We start from the raw sequence: 15,378 nt of genomic DNA on the forward strand, positions 1-15,378 counted from the left end.
GGCGGGGGGACTGGGGCGGCGAACGAGCGGGGAAGGGGGCGGGGGGGAGGGGGGGGGGCCGGGGGCGGGCCGGCGGCCGCCTTCAGCCTCCGTCCTCGGCGGGGATTGAGCGCGGCGGCCGCCGCCTCCCCAGTGGCGCCGGGGAACGCCCCGGAGGGCGCGGCGGGGGGCGGCCCGGCCCTGCCCGCCGCGCCCGCCCCTTCCGCTGCGGAGCCCTCATTGCCCGAGCCCCGGAGGAGAGCGGCAGCGCTTCTCTTGTCTCTCGCCGCTCTGAGCCTTGCTGGTGGGTACGGGGAGAGCCGAGCTGGCGGGGCGGGGGGGGGTGGGTGTGTGTGTGCCGGAGGGTCGCCCAGCCCGTATCCGGGCGGCTCGGTCCCGCCGGGGCCGAGCGTCCCCGCGTTGGCGGCCGAATGGTGTCCGAGGCGGGGGGCGTCGGCGGTCGGTGCCGGCAGCGGTGGGATGCGCCGGCCGGTGGCCGGAGCCGGGCTGTGGCTCCCCAGGATTTGGGTGGGATGGCGGCCCCCGGCCGTGCGCAGAAACCCGCCGGGCGACCTCGTGTGCCGGCGCCGGTCTGCGGCTGGCGGGGCGGGGGCGGGAGGGATGTGCGGGAAGGGGAAGGTCGGAGGCGCCGCGCAGGGGCCCGTGGGTTGAGCGAAGGGAGCCTCGGGGCAGAATGGAAACGAGCCGGGGAAATCCCAGCGGGCTTACGGCTCCCAGACTGGTTCGCGCTTTTATTACCGGTCCCCCAGCCCGGAGCCCTGAGGGGCGTTTGGAGGGGGGTGGATGCCAAAGAGCCGTTGACGCAGAAAGTATTTCTGCCTTCTGCGGGGAGGCTCTGGAAACTCTGCGAGCAGAAGGATATTCTGTTATGTGCCGCCAAAATAGCGTCTGCCCCCTCAGCCCCCCCACGGGGCACCAGCGAGCGCAGCAGAGAGGGGTGGGAGCCGGAGCCCCGTGGCCGAAGAGGGGTGGGTGCGCGGGTGGGCTGGTACCCCGTGGGGTGGAAGGAGTCATGCGAGCAAGGGCAGCGTGCCCCTGTGCTGCCTTACGTAAACCCGCATCAGCAGTCCCTCGCAGCGCTTCCATCGGCAAAGCTTCTGTCTGAGGCAGACGACCGCTTCAGTTCAGAGCGTGCGTTTTGGTTCCCCCCGGCTTGCTTTGGACCAAAGCTTTCTGCCTCTCCTTGCAGAACACCATGGCTACTCTCAAGGAGAAGCTGATGACGCCCGTTGCTGCAGGAGCCGTGGTCCCGAACAACAAGATAACTGTTGTGGGGGTTGGACAGGTTGGGATGGCCTGTGCTATCAGCATCCTTGGAAAGGTACGGCTCAAGGTCAATGTGCTATTCAGGTTCTGCACTGCCTGTTTGTCTTAGCAAATGGTGGTAAATTTGGTAGGTTAGTACAGGAATGAATCATTTGCAGTTCACTTAAGTAAGCAGTGACCTACATTGTTCATGCAAGGCTGACCGCCCCATTCAGTTTCTCCTTGTTCTCTCACCTTTCCATCTGTGCCTAGCAATAAATCTCTTGTTAGGCAGAGTTATTTTGCAAGCTGCTAGGAAAATGTAGTGAGCAATGGCTCTAAAGCCCCTGCCAAACTTTTCTTTCTCTCCAATTTTCTTATTCTTCCACAACAAAGCTGGAGTTTGCTTGGTGGGAGAGCTCTGCTGGGCAAAGAATGTAGACAGAGCAGAAATCCATGTAAAATACAAGATAAGAATCAGAACTATGTGTGTTTGCTTTCTACTCTTTTAATGTGCATGTGCTATAATAACTGAAAATACTGCTATCCCCTTCAGTAGGCTTCTTTATTTCTCTTAAGCCCTTACTGCTTGGTTATATGACTTTATTGTTTCCAGAGAGGTTTAGGTAGTTTTCCAGAAACTAAAAATAGAGGGCTGGACTTGAGGTTATTCTGACTTTTCCTGTTACTGGTTTCTGGGGGTTTTGGCAAATTTAATGTTGCAGTCTTTAAGCAAAGGCTTATTATGCAATAAGGATCTCCTATACTTTGCACTTTGTTTTTGGAGAATATTGTGAATTAGTTAAATTTGATTCCTCTCCTGCTCTTTTTGAAAAGACAAGTGGGAGCTGCAGAACCTTCTTTTTAAAAGAAGGCATTAACAGATATGCCCTATCCACTTGCAGGGGCAGATACTAAATCAGGTAGCTCACAGTGAGATCAAAAATCTTGCATGTACTACTAAACCAGCTGTATTTTATTTGGAGATAATCCTTCTTCTACATATTGCCTTGAGGATGCATGTTTTTAAAGTGCTGGGGTTTTAATCATTAAAAAAACTTCTAAGGGTTTTCACTTGCTGATATTCATGAGCCTTGTGAGCAAGGAAAAAACTGATAGTAAGAAAAGACCACAGTACTCATCTGAAAGTAACAAATAGTTTTTAAAACTATATAACTGAAGGAGAAATTTAATGGAAAAATGATAACAGTTCATTGTGGGGCTTTATATTTACATTTTTTTAAGCAAGTGTTTGCCTCTCGTGGTCTGAACTCATCAGTTTTTGAAGGAGTACTGTATCCTGTAAGGCTGGCAGCGAGGGAGCCAGGTGAAGTTACCACAAATGTCATGACAATCCAGCATTCATCTGTTTAATACGCTCCTCTAAGCAGGATCAAATTGTGCTTTCAGAAATCTAGGCACAAAGTTTTACTATTAATGAGTTCTATGCACCAAACCCAGAGTAAAAACTGGTTTTAAATTTTTCAAGCTGGGATTATGGCATGGTGGAGTTTATTTCAACCAGGCTTCTGCTCTCTTACTCTCACAAGTATAAGCAGCAGTATAAAACACTTTTGTAACAAAACCATCTGATTCTTGTCACTGAATTAGAATCATAGAATTGTTTAGGTTGGAAAAGACCTTTAAGATCATGAATTCCAACTGTTAACCTAGCACTGTGAAGTCCACCACTAAACCATGTCCCTAAGCACCATATCTACATGTCTTTTAAATACCTCCAGGGATGGTGACTCAACCACTTCCCTGGGCAGCCTGTTACAACACTTGACAGACCTTTTGGTGAATAAATTTTTCCTAATATCTAATCTAAACCTCCCCAGTGCAACTTGAGGCCATTTCCTCTTGTCCTGTTGCTTCTTACTTGGGAGGAGAGACTGACCCCAACCTCCTTTCAGGTAGTTGTAGAGAGCGATAAGGTCTCCCCTCAGCCTCCTTTTCTCCAGGCTAAACAACCCCAGTTCCCTCAGCCACTCCTCATAAGACTTGTGCTCCAGGCCCTTCACCAGCTTCGTTGCTCTTCTTTGGACATGCTCCAGCACCTCAATGTCCGTCTTGTGAGGGGCCCAAAACTGAACATGGTACTTGAGGTGCGGCCTCACCACTGACCGAGTACAAAGGGATGATCACTTCCCTGCTCCTGCTGGCCACACTATTTCTGATACCGGCCAGGATGCCGTCGGCCTTCTTGGCCACCTGGGCATACTGCTGGCTTGTATTCAGCTGGCTGTTGACCAATACAATGTGGTTTTGACTAGTGCAAGATGGTTGGCTCCCCAAGATATCTTTTTGTTAAACCATGGCATAAAATTTTGTACTTATTTTCCTATACTTTACTTTGTAGATGCAGTTGAGTTTTAGATGGCTTTAAATTTTATAAAATTAAAACAGTGGGATAATACTAATTTCAGTTTACTGGTGTAGTATTTAATGTATAAATCTGAATGACACTAAAACTTCCATGTTGGTTATTTTTAGCTCCCTCTGTTAGAGACAAGTCACTGATGTTGCCATACTGTTTTAGAAATGGAAATGTCCCCACAGTCACAAGTCAGCTGTTTTCAATGAGAATATTTTAAGCTGCATTTGGTGATTGTGTAGACTTCATTCCTGTGTGTGCTAATAATGAGCTGAATTCTTCTCTAGGCAACACTAATACAAATTCATGAAATTAGTCACTGGAGATATTCCAGGTGCTCTTCTGTTTCAGTGAGAACTGGCTCCTTGAACCTGCTGAGTCTGGTGCATACTGGTTGCAAGGTCTAGACTGAAAGTCCCATATTGTCAGACTGAGTGTATAAATCTATCCATAATCACACATGTGAACACATTCTTTTTTCAAATTCTGATTACAGTAACTTCTTAGTTTAGCACCAGTGACTTCAGTAGAGGATACTTCTTCATAATGTTTAAATAACTGAGACTTTAATTTTACCCTGCAGACTATTTTGAGAGCAGAGGTTCTTAAGGTTTTCCTTCAGCAGTTGATCAAATCAGCTGTGAAAGGAAGCAATGCAGAAAAGAAGTAAACTCTTGACATTATTTTAAACTATGAAATGAAAAAATTAAATAAGCCTGCTGCTAAATACATCTTTCCACAGGAAAAATGGTGTGTATTGTTGCATGTTTAAAGTAGTTTAGTTGATGCTAATAATTAATATTTCCATGTGAAATAATGATCGTTACCTTTTATATAAAAGTAAACGAAGCTTGCTTGCAGTAGTGTTTTCAATAGCATAAAAATGGCTTAACTATGGTGTAGATACCTAGGAAAATAAAAGTAATTTGAATCTCAGTATAATTTACCGAATGGTAAGCCTTTAAGTATAGTAGAATTTACAAGGGTAGTAAACACTTATGTCAAAAGGCAGTAAAATCTTGCATTAGAGCAGAATGCCTTTTTCCTCCACCCCTGTATTTCAGTGTTTTCCTGTTCTGAGACTATATGGCATTAGATCCTAACTTAACCTGGCTGGACAACAAGCGTACATGGCTAAATGTGTTCTGCAAAGTAAATATAATGTAGTAGCTCTAGTAGAGAAAAATTAGGTAAAGAATCTGTTTTCTCTTGATACTATTTTTAGTATTGAGAAAAATGAGTCTGTTCCTATTCTATATTTTTGTGAAATGAACTGATTGAAGGAACGGTATAAGAGAATAATTATTTGATAATTGAGGTGTGTTCTTTTAGGTATTTAAATATTTAAAATAGGCCTATTTGCTGGATAGATTTAGAAGGTTTGTTACAACTCTGAAAGATGCAACTTTTTTCTTAAGATAATAACTAAATCATGAAGTGCTTTGCTATGAAAGGGTTAGCTGTGCCTGCCCTCAAAGTCCCCACAAATAATACCTTTTCTGGAAAGTCTGAATGAGTTTCATGAACCTGTGGTGTAGTAGCCTCTGGCTTCGTTACTGTGAGATATATCAGAACACCGAGATAAGTGCGGTCCTGCTGGTTTACCTTTGGAGAAGAGAGGCTTTCAGATGTGTAACATGTTACTTTAAAATATAATATAGCTCAACTCAGGGGTAACTTTCAAATGCAAGTTAACTGCTTCATTGACTCCTTCAAATTTTGTTGTTTTCAGGGTCTTTGTGATGAGCTTGCTCTGGTTGATGTTTTGGAAGACAAACTAAAAGGAGAAATGATGGATCTACAGCATGGGAGCTTGTTCCTTCATACTCATAAGATTGTGGCAGACAAAGGTGAACCTCAGTTTCTTTTATTTAATACTGATGTTCTGTGAGTTTGCTTAATAGTGGAGCATTAGTTCTGTAATGCTAAAGAACTCCAAGGGTTTGGCATTGAAAAGTTAAAGTATGTGAACTGGGGTGAGAGTTTGGATGAACACCATAACAATGGGAGTGGCTCTCAGTCTGGGCTTTCTCTTACATTTCTAATGGCCATTTTACAGTTTTGAGCTGCTTGACTAAAATTGATTTTAATGAAACTCTAATACCTCTGATGTAGAAGAAATAGTATTGTTGTTTGGATAGTAGAAATGAGATTCAGAGGGGTTGAATGTACTCTTAAGATGCATGTACTGATATACCAGGACAATGTTAAGAGATGGTGCTGGCTTTTATATTGATGTCTCATGTTTTTTGCATTTGAATGTGTGCACAGTGGAGGAGCTACTCATAATACCTGTATGAACACAATGCTGTTGAAATTAGTGATAACTAACACATTCTGTATCTTCTCCCCCATGCTCTGTTGTAGACTATGCTGTCACAGCCAACTCCAAGATTGTGGTAGTAACTGCAGGAGTTCGTCAGCAAGAGGGGGAGAGTCGTCTCAACCTGGTTCAGAGGAATGTGAATGTCTTCAAATTCATCATTCCTCAGATCATCAAATACAGCCCCAACTGCACCATTCTGGTGGTTTCCAACCCAGGTAAGGCAATCTTTTCCTAGAACACTTAAAAATTCTATTTGTCAGAGAACTAGTGTTTTATCAGTCTTCTCAAGTACAAATTGAATGTTGAAAACTAATAGCTTTGTGTGGACATCTGCCATGTAGTTGTTAACAGCAGAATACAAACAAATATTCTGTATTTTCCAATGCTCTCTATTCAGAACTTCTCATGGTGTCTGTTTTAGAAGCATACCTCGTGCTAAATACTTCAGTTCTTTACATACATACTTTGGCTTAAGCAGTAGGTAGTTTAAAATTTTTCTCTCTAAAGGAGACATCTGTTTTGCTTTTAAATTGTTTGTAAATTATAACTTTCTTTTGTGTCTGGATGCGATACGGCCTATTTTTAAGGATTAAGAACTTACCCTATAGTCTTGGCTGTATTTTCAGGAAAAAGAATTTGCATCCTGAAGCCTATGGTGGGGGAAAAGGTTAACTGTACTACACAGTTCAGTTAGATTAGAGAAGACTTAGTTATAACTGATTATGCATATTTCTGTACTCACTTGCAAGCATCTCAGCACTGGGACAGCTTGGATATTTAGATGTCTAAAGCTGACTGTAAACATCCTCATATGCTTTGTAGGGTGTCTCTGTAGGGCTGTCTTTGCTTGATTCAACATCTGAGTAAAGCCATTACTACAGAACGCTAGCAATGAAGTGATGCTGCTTTTAAAGATAACTTGGCAGAGTCAAAATGGTGCATGTAAAGCTAGCAATTCAGCTGGTGGTTGAGTAATTAGCTGGTGTGCAATTAGTACTACAGAACACTAGTCTACTGAGCAAGTGGCTACTGTGCAAGTACAATAACTTATGGCAATTTTAAACACTTATCTAAAAATCCAACTGAGCCAAAGATCAAATTGTTCTTGTTCTAGCAAGGCTGAATTCAAACTATAGAATTCTTTCTGGTAGAGCAGCTGCAGGAGGAGAATTGCATGTTGCTTTTTCAGAACTATTTTTATAATGCTTTGTTTTCTCAAAATGTGTGGAGTTTTGTCCACTAGTTTTATATAGTGGAAGTTATTGTGAGCCCATTAGAAGGGACTTCTGGGGTGTCCACTGCATGTGTGACCTTGATGTCCTTCCCTGTTTAAGTTCCCCAGATCTGTCTGGGCTCTAGCTCAGATAGCACTGTCCACAGCCTGTCCTGTGGAAAACCCTACTGTAGGTGAATGATGGGATTACAAAGCAGAGCTCAAAGTCTGCATGTGTGTGTCTGCACCTGACTTGAAAGCCAGACTGTCTGGAGCAATTGTAGCTGTTTGATAGGGAGGTGCTCTGTAGTCTGTACAGATTACTGTGATCCTGGCAGGAACTGCCCCAACAAGCTATAGGGAAGCTATCTATGCCTGATGAGCATGCCACTTGTAACAGCAAGGTGTGAATGCTACTGAGATGACATGCTGTTGGTGCTTGAGCAGAGCAAATGTTGTATTTTAGATCTATATACACAAATATACTCCCTCCTGAGAACTGTCTGGCTTTTGAGAGTTTTTTGAGCCATAATTAATTATTGCAGCCTGTTTATTATTGTTGCTTTGAGCTGTGGATTAGAGGTTTTTCTCTTTGCTCACATCCCCCTCTTTCTCTGACCCAACCTAGGTTTGTTTTTTTCTAAAACTATTTTTAAAGCCACATGCAGCTAAAGCATATTGCTTATCTGGCTTTTCATGCTACAGAGGTAATCAGTGTAGAAACTGCTTAATGCATGACTGTTCAAGAAATTAAACTGCAGTAGTTACCAACTAGAAATAGAGTATGTAAATCTCAAACATGTTTCAGTGTAAATTGCTTTACCTCTTATTGTGATGATAAAGTGGAAGGTAACATGACTTCAGGAAATTGCTTGAATCTTTTAGCCACATGAGTTCAGTCTCAATTCTGGATGCCCCAGGGGTTTAGCTGTGACAAAGTGCCTCCAACTTTAGCTGGTAGGATACTAATCTCCAAAGACCTTCCTCAATTTTCTTTGAACAGTAGCTTGATGGGTCCTAAATTTCAAGCAGTGTATTCATTTTAATCCCCCAAACAGTCAGACCTAAAATACTTTGACCAATGAGCGTAACTGTGTTTTGAGTTGTCCTGATTGCCCTCTTACTTGCAGTAAAGTAATTGTTGCAGCATTCTTGGTGTATGTGAATTGTCTCATTTACTGTGCGTGTTTTTCTTTTCAGTGGATATATTAACCTATGTCACATGGAAGCTGAGTGGCCTGCCAAAACACCGTGTGATTGGAAGTGGCTGCAATCTAGACACAGCTAGATTTCGCTATCTGATGGCTGAGAGACTTGGTATCCACCCAACCAGCTGCCATGGGTGGATCTTGGGAGAACATGGTGATTCTAGTGGTAAGAAGCAGTTCTGACCTCCCTGGGAATAAGCAATACAGTGTTAGAGGTTGAGGCCTAAAGGGTGTTACAAAATTCTGAAAGAACAGATGCAGCTGAGCTCAAGTAACTAGTACTTTGCTGTATTTTTATGAAGGTTAGGGTTGAGACAAGTCCAGGAAATGTAGCTATACATTTTTAATAAAAGTGATTGTGGCTGTATGATTAAACTCTGAACTGAAAAGGCCAATTTTGTTAGCTAAAGTTGTGTCCTGAAGGCTACAGCTTACTATTTTTGTTTATCCTCAGTTTTTGGAGTATCATAACATAGCCTGTAGCACAGCTTTCCTCTGAAAGCAGTATTAGCTCTTGTTAGGTCAATGACAGAGCTTGCTGCAAGTAGTAGAAAAAGCTAGGAATGCAGATTCAGGCTAAAAAAATTATCCCTTTTTGTGACTTTTCTCCATGCTATTTAAAAGAGAAGATGGTTTTAAAATGATGTGAAATCAAAGAAGCTTATTTGCCTTAATTCAGTTCAATTCTTTCAAGTCTGAAATGATGCAGCAGAATATCTATGTAGATTCATACTGGTTTATATTTTAGTGCTGTGTATTTCTAAGGGAGCCACCCCTTCAATGTCCCGTTGCATTTGATCAAAGTACAGTGTCTGATCAACAACAGTATTTACTGAAGCCAGCCCTACATTGTAATGAAAGCAGAGCTTGGCTGAGCATACACAGAGCTCATCTTGCTTCAGTGTTACAGCTGTGTTTGCTTGAAGTAACTAAGAACTCCTAGTTACTTCACAGGAGCTGAGAGTGAGTCTGCCTGTAAGCTTCCCATATGGAGATGTGCAAATTCCTCTCTTGATATTCTAAGTTTGCATATTGCTACCCTGTTAGGGAAATAAGGGTATAATTCTTGAAGGCTAACTCTAATACTGATTAGTGGGACAGCAAATACATACTTGCAGCAATTTTTGAGTAAAATTAGTTTTAAAAGGTTGAACAGCTAAGATGTGCCCTTTTGCTAGAACTTGAGGTTTCTGACTTCAAAAGTAGCTGTCTACACCCTCCAAGGACTGAAACTTCTGTTGTTCATGTGTTGTGGTTGACTTGTTAAAGTAGTCTCATATCTGTCCCCCAGAGTTCTCAGAATTAACTGTAGTTAAATGAAAACTTTAAATCTGCCTCAAACATTATTGTGGTTCTGGCTATTAGTACTTTGTTTCCAGTTATCTTGGATAGGAAAAGTGGAGGGGGAGTTGCTAAGTGCTATGGAAACTTATGTCCTCTCTCTGTTACAGTGGCTGTTTGGAGCGGAGTTAATGTGGCAGGTGTTCCTCTCCAGGAGCTGAATCCTGCTATGGGAAGTGACAAAGATGGTGAGAACTGGAAGGATCTCCACAAGCAAGTGGTTGAAAGGTACAATGACTTGAGGAATAAGGTGGATATATGTGATGCTGAAAATAGCTAGTCTGCACGCTGCCTCCTTGTCACTGCCTCTCCATTCTGCTGCAGCTTTCATGCCCTTTTATTTAGAGGGTTGCATGAGTAAGTGGAACTGCTGGCTTAAACACCAAGATGTGGGATTTTAGTTGGTAAGCTTTATTATCCTGCAGCGAGACAAGCTATTGCATAACATACCCACTTTAGTACTGCAGTGCTTAGAGCTGTGTGCACTTGCTTTCTTACAAGTAGCTTCTTAAATGGTTAACTTTGAACAAAGGCACAAGACTCTAAGAAAAGGTAGTATGTTTCTGTGAGCAGAGCATTGGACTTGATTTGGGAAAACTTGTTCATTAATTTAGGGAAACTTGTCTAGAGGTAACTATACATGTTGCTAAATCACTTGTCTCACTTGTGAAACAAGGACTATACTGGTATAAAGTGTACACAGATGTTGGTTAAAAAAAATTAGGGGGTGTATGTAGGTAGTGCATGGCTTTGACTGTTTACCTATTCCAAATGCACTCAGAATGATTGTGCCACTGACTTGAATAGAGAACTTCAGTTGTAGGTGTCTGTTTTTCTACTTAACACTAAAACCTGTTCATAGATGGAAACTATATTTCTTTTCACCTAATCCTGGGAGAACAATAGGGCTTCTTTGTTGCACATGTGGGATACTGTAGACTTTATTCTCTAATGCTGAAATATGTAACTCTCTTACTTTGATGTTTTAATTCCAAAACTTACAATGTCACAGGCATTTCAGATTTTTTCAATGGGAAACATTCACTCACCTTAAGACTTAGCATTCGCACAGTGCCTTGAAGACATCTTAATGCAACTGTATTTCAATATTTCCATAGTGCCTATGAGGTAATCAGACTTAAGGGATACACAAACTGGGCTATTGGCCTTAGCGTTGCTGACCTCTGTGAGACCATGCTGAAGAACTTGTGCCGGGTTCACTCAGTCTCAACACTGGTAAAGGTAAGAAGTGGTGGCTAACTGGATGCTCTAGTCTATTTTGTTGTTATGGAAAAGTTAAATAGTCTCAGTTAGCAAGGTGCTGAACAAAGGAAGCTTTGTAAAATACTACTTTGAATTTAAAATGGGAGCTTACTATTGCAATTTTTTTCTAGTATGACCTATTAGCCTACACTCCTCACAAGTATGGAGCTGAAACTAAGTTCTCTTTACTCTGTGCAATGTTGTACTAATTTTGTGTAAAGTTTACCATGTATGGCATGCAGATTCATTAAAAGGAAGTTTCAGTGCAAAAATGGAAAACTTTATGGAGGCCCAGCTGTGATTCCATGAACTAGTGCCTAGCAAAGGTGCTACGGAAGAGAGCTGTGTCCTTTTATAGCTGGTGTAACTGGCTGCATGTAGTCTGTACCAGCTGTATAACCTCTGGTGCATTAAGGACTCTGAGTAGGCTGAACTTAATGCTCCCTCTATATAAGAAAAAACCTGCCCTAATCCTATGTTTTTGAATTTTGTCAGCTACTTGCTGTATATAAATAAGCGAGGGGTTTGGAGGTGGGGTTTCTGAAATCAGTCATCTCAGTATTGCCAATCACTTGGTCCAAAACAACTCTGTACTTTTTATTTTCTCAAATACATTGTGACTGAAAATTTTCTGCAGGCTGTGAAATGATAGTCTTGAGCTCTACTCTCAGAAGGCTTCCTACTATATAAACTAAAAGCACAGCTAGGGTGATGGGTTCATGTCTGAGTGATCTGTTTTGTTTGTGGCAGGGCATGTATGGCATTGAGAATGATGTCTTCTTGAGCCTTCCTGCTGTCCTAAGTGCCTCTGGATTGACAAGTGTCATCAACCAAAAGCTGAAGGATGATGAGGTGGCTCAGCTGAAGAAGAGTGCGGATACATTGTGGAACATCCAGAAAGATCTCAAAGATCTGTAATTCATGAATGTTAGATTCCAGCCATAGAAAAACAGCGTGTTGTGTGCAAATGTGGGCTCTACTCACTATACATCTCTACGGTTAACATTAATGCTCTTCCAGACTGAGCTTTGTCCACAGTAGCTAAACTTACGCTTGCTGTAACGCACAGACCTTATGAACAAATAAAGCAAACTTTCAGGCATGTTTTGTTGTCCTAGTGACTTATTTTCAGTATTTAATTTATCTAGCTTAGTCTAGCATTCTCCTTTAATGTTTGCCACAGACTACATGGAAGCATAGATGCACATGTCCTTTTAAAAGGTTACAAACAATGTAGTAATTGCCTGTGGTGGGATTTCACTAATACAAAAAAGGCTTCCAGTAAGATTTTATGACTTAGTTTCAATCCAGATGCTAAGTGTTGTTCATTCCCAGACTTCTTTCTGATACAGTACTTGCTATTTTTTACTGATGGGTAGAGGAAATGGAATGGGGATCTGCCTCTGGGCCACCTGCTGAAAATATGCCAGCATTAAGATTCTGTATGCCATTGGCCTAGAAAAAGGGTTCTGTAGATCCTTCTCTCTTCTGGATTCAATTCTTTGCCTGTTATTGGTATCTAGTTTTCATAATGTTTAGAACAACCAACATTTGTTTCTATTTGATTACCAAAATCCAATGTTTTTTAGTTAGGCTGGAGTCCAATGGTAATCTTGTTTATAGAACAAGTCAAATTGGGCCTTTATAATCTCTAAATTTCAGAATTTTTTTTTTACAAGTGCTGATATACTTGGGAGAACAGATTTCAAAAATCCCAAGGTTTTATTTCTTAATCACTTAGAATTATGGAATAGATATTAACCATAAAATAGCCAGTACTTGCTTGGCATGCCTTGAACTGTGCAACCTAAATGTCCAGGGGACAAAGAGTATCAAATCCATCTATCTTGTATCATAATTCAGGGGCCTGTGAGTCTTGTTTCATAGCAAATGGTCTAAGTTCAAGTGATTTAAAGGCCTTTCCTAGCTAGGAAAGGCCTTTAAAATGCTTTGAGTAGTAGACTAAAACACTTTCACAAGCAAGTAGCTTAATTTTTGTAGCTCCCTTTAAAAGAAAAGGTCATGCAAGTCCTGTCATATTGCAAGATAACTGCTATCCTGTGATTTAGTAAGTATCTAATGAGTGAAATATGCATGGGTTGCTGGTGGCAGCATTATTTATGATGGGCATCCCAGGGAGACCTTAGGAGATGTTTTATTCTCAGTTGCATGCTAAATGCCAGACTTCTTTACTGGTAGGATAGGGAAAATTAGTTTCTACTTTCATAACTCAGTGTGGAGATCTTACTGGAAGGCTTTCCACACCTGGAAAGATTAGCTTAAGTACCTGCTGAGAACTGTTGGTGATTGGCTGTCATGAGGTAAATGGCATAAGCTGCTGCTGTTTGCAGGACACACCCATTAGCAATTTTCACTTGAGCATGCTTAGCTGGCTACCTTGCACAGTTCCTTCCTGGCTTTGTTCTTACACTGTTTTTGGTTAATGAAAAAATTCAAAGCTATGTTGTGGGACATTATCTTGCAGGATTCTTGACTGATGTGCATGAAAAGGCATCTGTTGCCTTAGAGGACAGGGAGTGGGGCCCTTTTCCCTTCTGATAGTGAATCTTGATTTTTTTTTTTTTTTAAATATCACTCAGCTACAATAAAACTGGGGTTTGTCCCTGATTGCATCAGGTTGCATTCCTCACCCATTAAAAATGTAGGGTCATACCTTGTTCTCTAGTCAGCAAACTGAGACTGAAAGTAGGTTGGGACATCTTGAAAGAAACATGGTAATCAGTGTGTGAGCTGGGAAGCTACTGTCACCTAGCATCTGTCATTCCTTCAATCCCTTCTGAGTCCACAGAGGGGGTTTTTTTGTTAGTGATCATAGACGTAACAACAGTACAAGATTTGTGCCTAGACATTAAGCAACTAGAGAGCTAATGACAATCTCTACTACAAAAAAAGTGTGGTCTGTGACAAAAAAAGTGAGTGGATACAGATGAAGCAGGGAGCTGAAGGAATGAGGAAAGAACATTGGTTTGCCTGATGAGCACTTTTCTTAGCACATCAGCAGCCTCACTGTACCAACTTCTACTTCTGGGGAGATGACATCATGAAGGAAAATTGTAAGGAATTTAAACAACAATGAAGTGGCCTTGTGGGTGTTATGGGGAATTGGTTCAAAATTGTTAAATAGGAATTAGTATCTCAAACTAGGGGATTTTGAGATTTTGTAAGTAGGCTCTTCAGATTATTTTTTGCATTCACTGATGTTTGTAAGCCCTATGCAAGGACACTAATTATATTGGTTTTTGTTAGGAGTCTTATCGCACAATCTTGTCTCAACTTCATTGCAGTCACATGGCTGTAGAATAGCTTCCCTATGTATGCTTACACAACATCAGCATATCACTTTCTGTTACTTGGAGTCCATCCATAATATAGTCTTACATCAACCATATAAATTCCTTAATAACTCTATTGCTATAGTATTTTATCTCTAAAAGACATCTGTGGGGTTTTTTGTGAACATAATAGACTCATGTTTATCTTGCATATGCTTCGTTCATACAGCCCATTGATACATGAACTTTGTTCTTGTTTTATTCTGTGAAAGGTAATGCAGGTTTTTAACCACATTCCTATGTGTCAAGAGGTACCTTTGTCACTCCTTGGTCTAACAAAATACATTGTGGTGCTGTTGGACAGAGCAGTATAGCCAGTAAGAAGCAGCACAGCAGAACACTTCAGAAAGTGGTGAGGACAGCTCGCTCGACTCACATGAGGTAAGTCTAGTAATGTTATTTTAATTGCTGTAAGGACCTAAACCCCCTTGTATTTGCAGATATATAGATACAGGTTGCAGAATAGAAAGTCAGTCTGACTACCCTGCAAATGTCAGACAAGAGATACTGACAGACAACAGAGAGGAGGGATACTACTGGTATGGTTGTTCCAGAGGACCAGCACTCAGTCCTCTGAGTTACGCTCAGCCTCGGATAAATGCTGTTAACACTGTATTTGTATTGTGGCTTTCCAAAGCAATGTATGTGAAGGAGAGGGAGCCTGAGTTTTCCACCTGCACCTCCAGAATGTTGAGATAAATGAGTAGCATCCTTTCCTTTATTATTGGTCTGCATAGCAGCTGTCTGCAAGCTTAGTAAAACAACAGTGCTGTTAGTGGTAATCAGCCATTACCCAAGCAAGAGCTGGGCTTGTTCTGAGCTCAGATGTAGTGTTAAATCTGCTGCTTTTGTAGTAGTCAAAGGATAAAAATGGGGCAGGGAATTGAAAATTGAAGGCAAGTTTAAACAGTGAAATAATGTTAAAAAGAATATGTAGGTGTAGAGCGGTGGAAATTTTATATATGCATTTTGCTAGACTAGTAGTGCTTATATGACTTTCATACCAGCTAACTTAGAACTGTGTTTTATGATGAGTGGGTGACTTGTGTCTT

General features: G+C 41.6%; 1 protein-coding gene across 1 annotated transcript; it reads left to right on the forward strand.

Moving 5' to 3' along the window:
- Window positions 1–150: 150 nt before the first annotated feature.
- LDHB (lactate dehydrogenase B) lies at window positions 151–12,075 on the forward strand. The gene is made up of 8 exons (XM_030040778.2): window positions 151–283; window positions 1,190–1,321; window positions 5,355–5,472; window positions 5,990–6,163; window positions 8,362–8,535; window positions 9,821–9,938; window positions 10,829–10,952; window positions 11,724–12,075. Exons 2-8 carry the CDS (start codon window positions 1,196–1,198, stop codon window positions 11,889–11,891), a joined length of 1,002 nt encoding a protein of 333 aa, XP_029896638.1. The 5' UTR covers window positions 151–283; window positions 1,190–1,195; the 3' UTR covers window positions 11,892–12,075.
- The last annotated feature ends 3,303 nt before the right edge of the window (window positions 12,076–15,378 follow it).

This window comes from Aquila chrysaetos, chromosome 17 (assembly GCF_900496995.4).
Source record: "Aquila chrysaetos chrysaetos chromosome 17, bAquChr1.4, whole genome shotgun sequence".
In the NCBI taxonomy this organism is placed as follows: domain Eukaryota; kingdom Metazoa; phylum Chordata; class Aves; order Accipitriformes; family Accipitridae; genus Aquila; species Aquila chrysaetos.

Bases quoted from the DNA above. Each gene is read 5' to 3' on its own strand.
- LDHB (XM_030040778.2), top strand. From the start codon at position 1,196: ATGGCTACTCTCAAGGAGAAGCTGATGACGCCCGTTGCTGCAGGAGCC. The intron at 8,536-9,820 runs GTAAGAAGCAGT...TCTCTGTTACAG, and splicing joins AGAACATGGTGATTCTAGTG to TGGCTGTTTGGAGCGGAGTT. The intron at 9,939-10,828 runs GTACAATGACTT...ATATTTCCATAG, and splicing joins CACAAGCAAGTGGTTGAAAG to TGCCTATGAGGTAATCAGAC.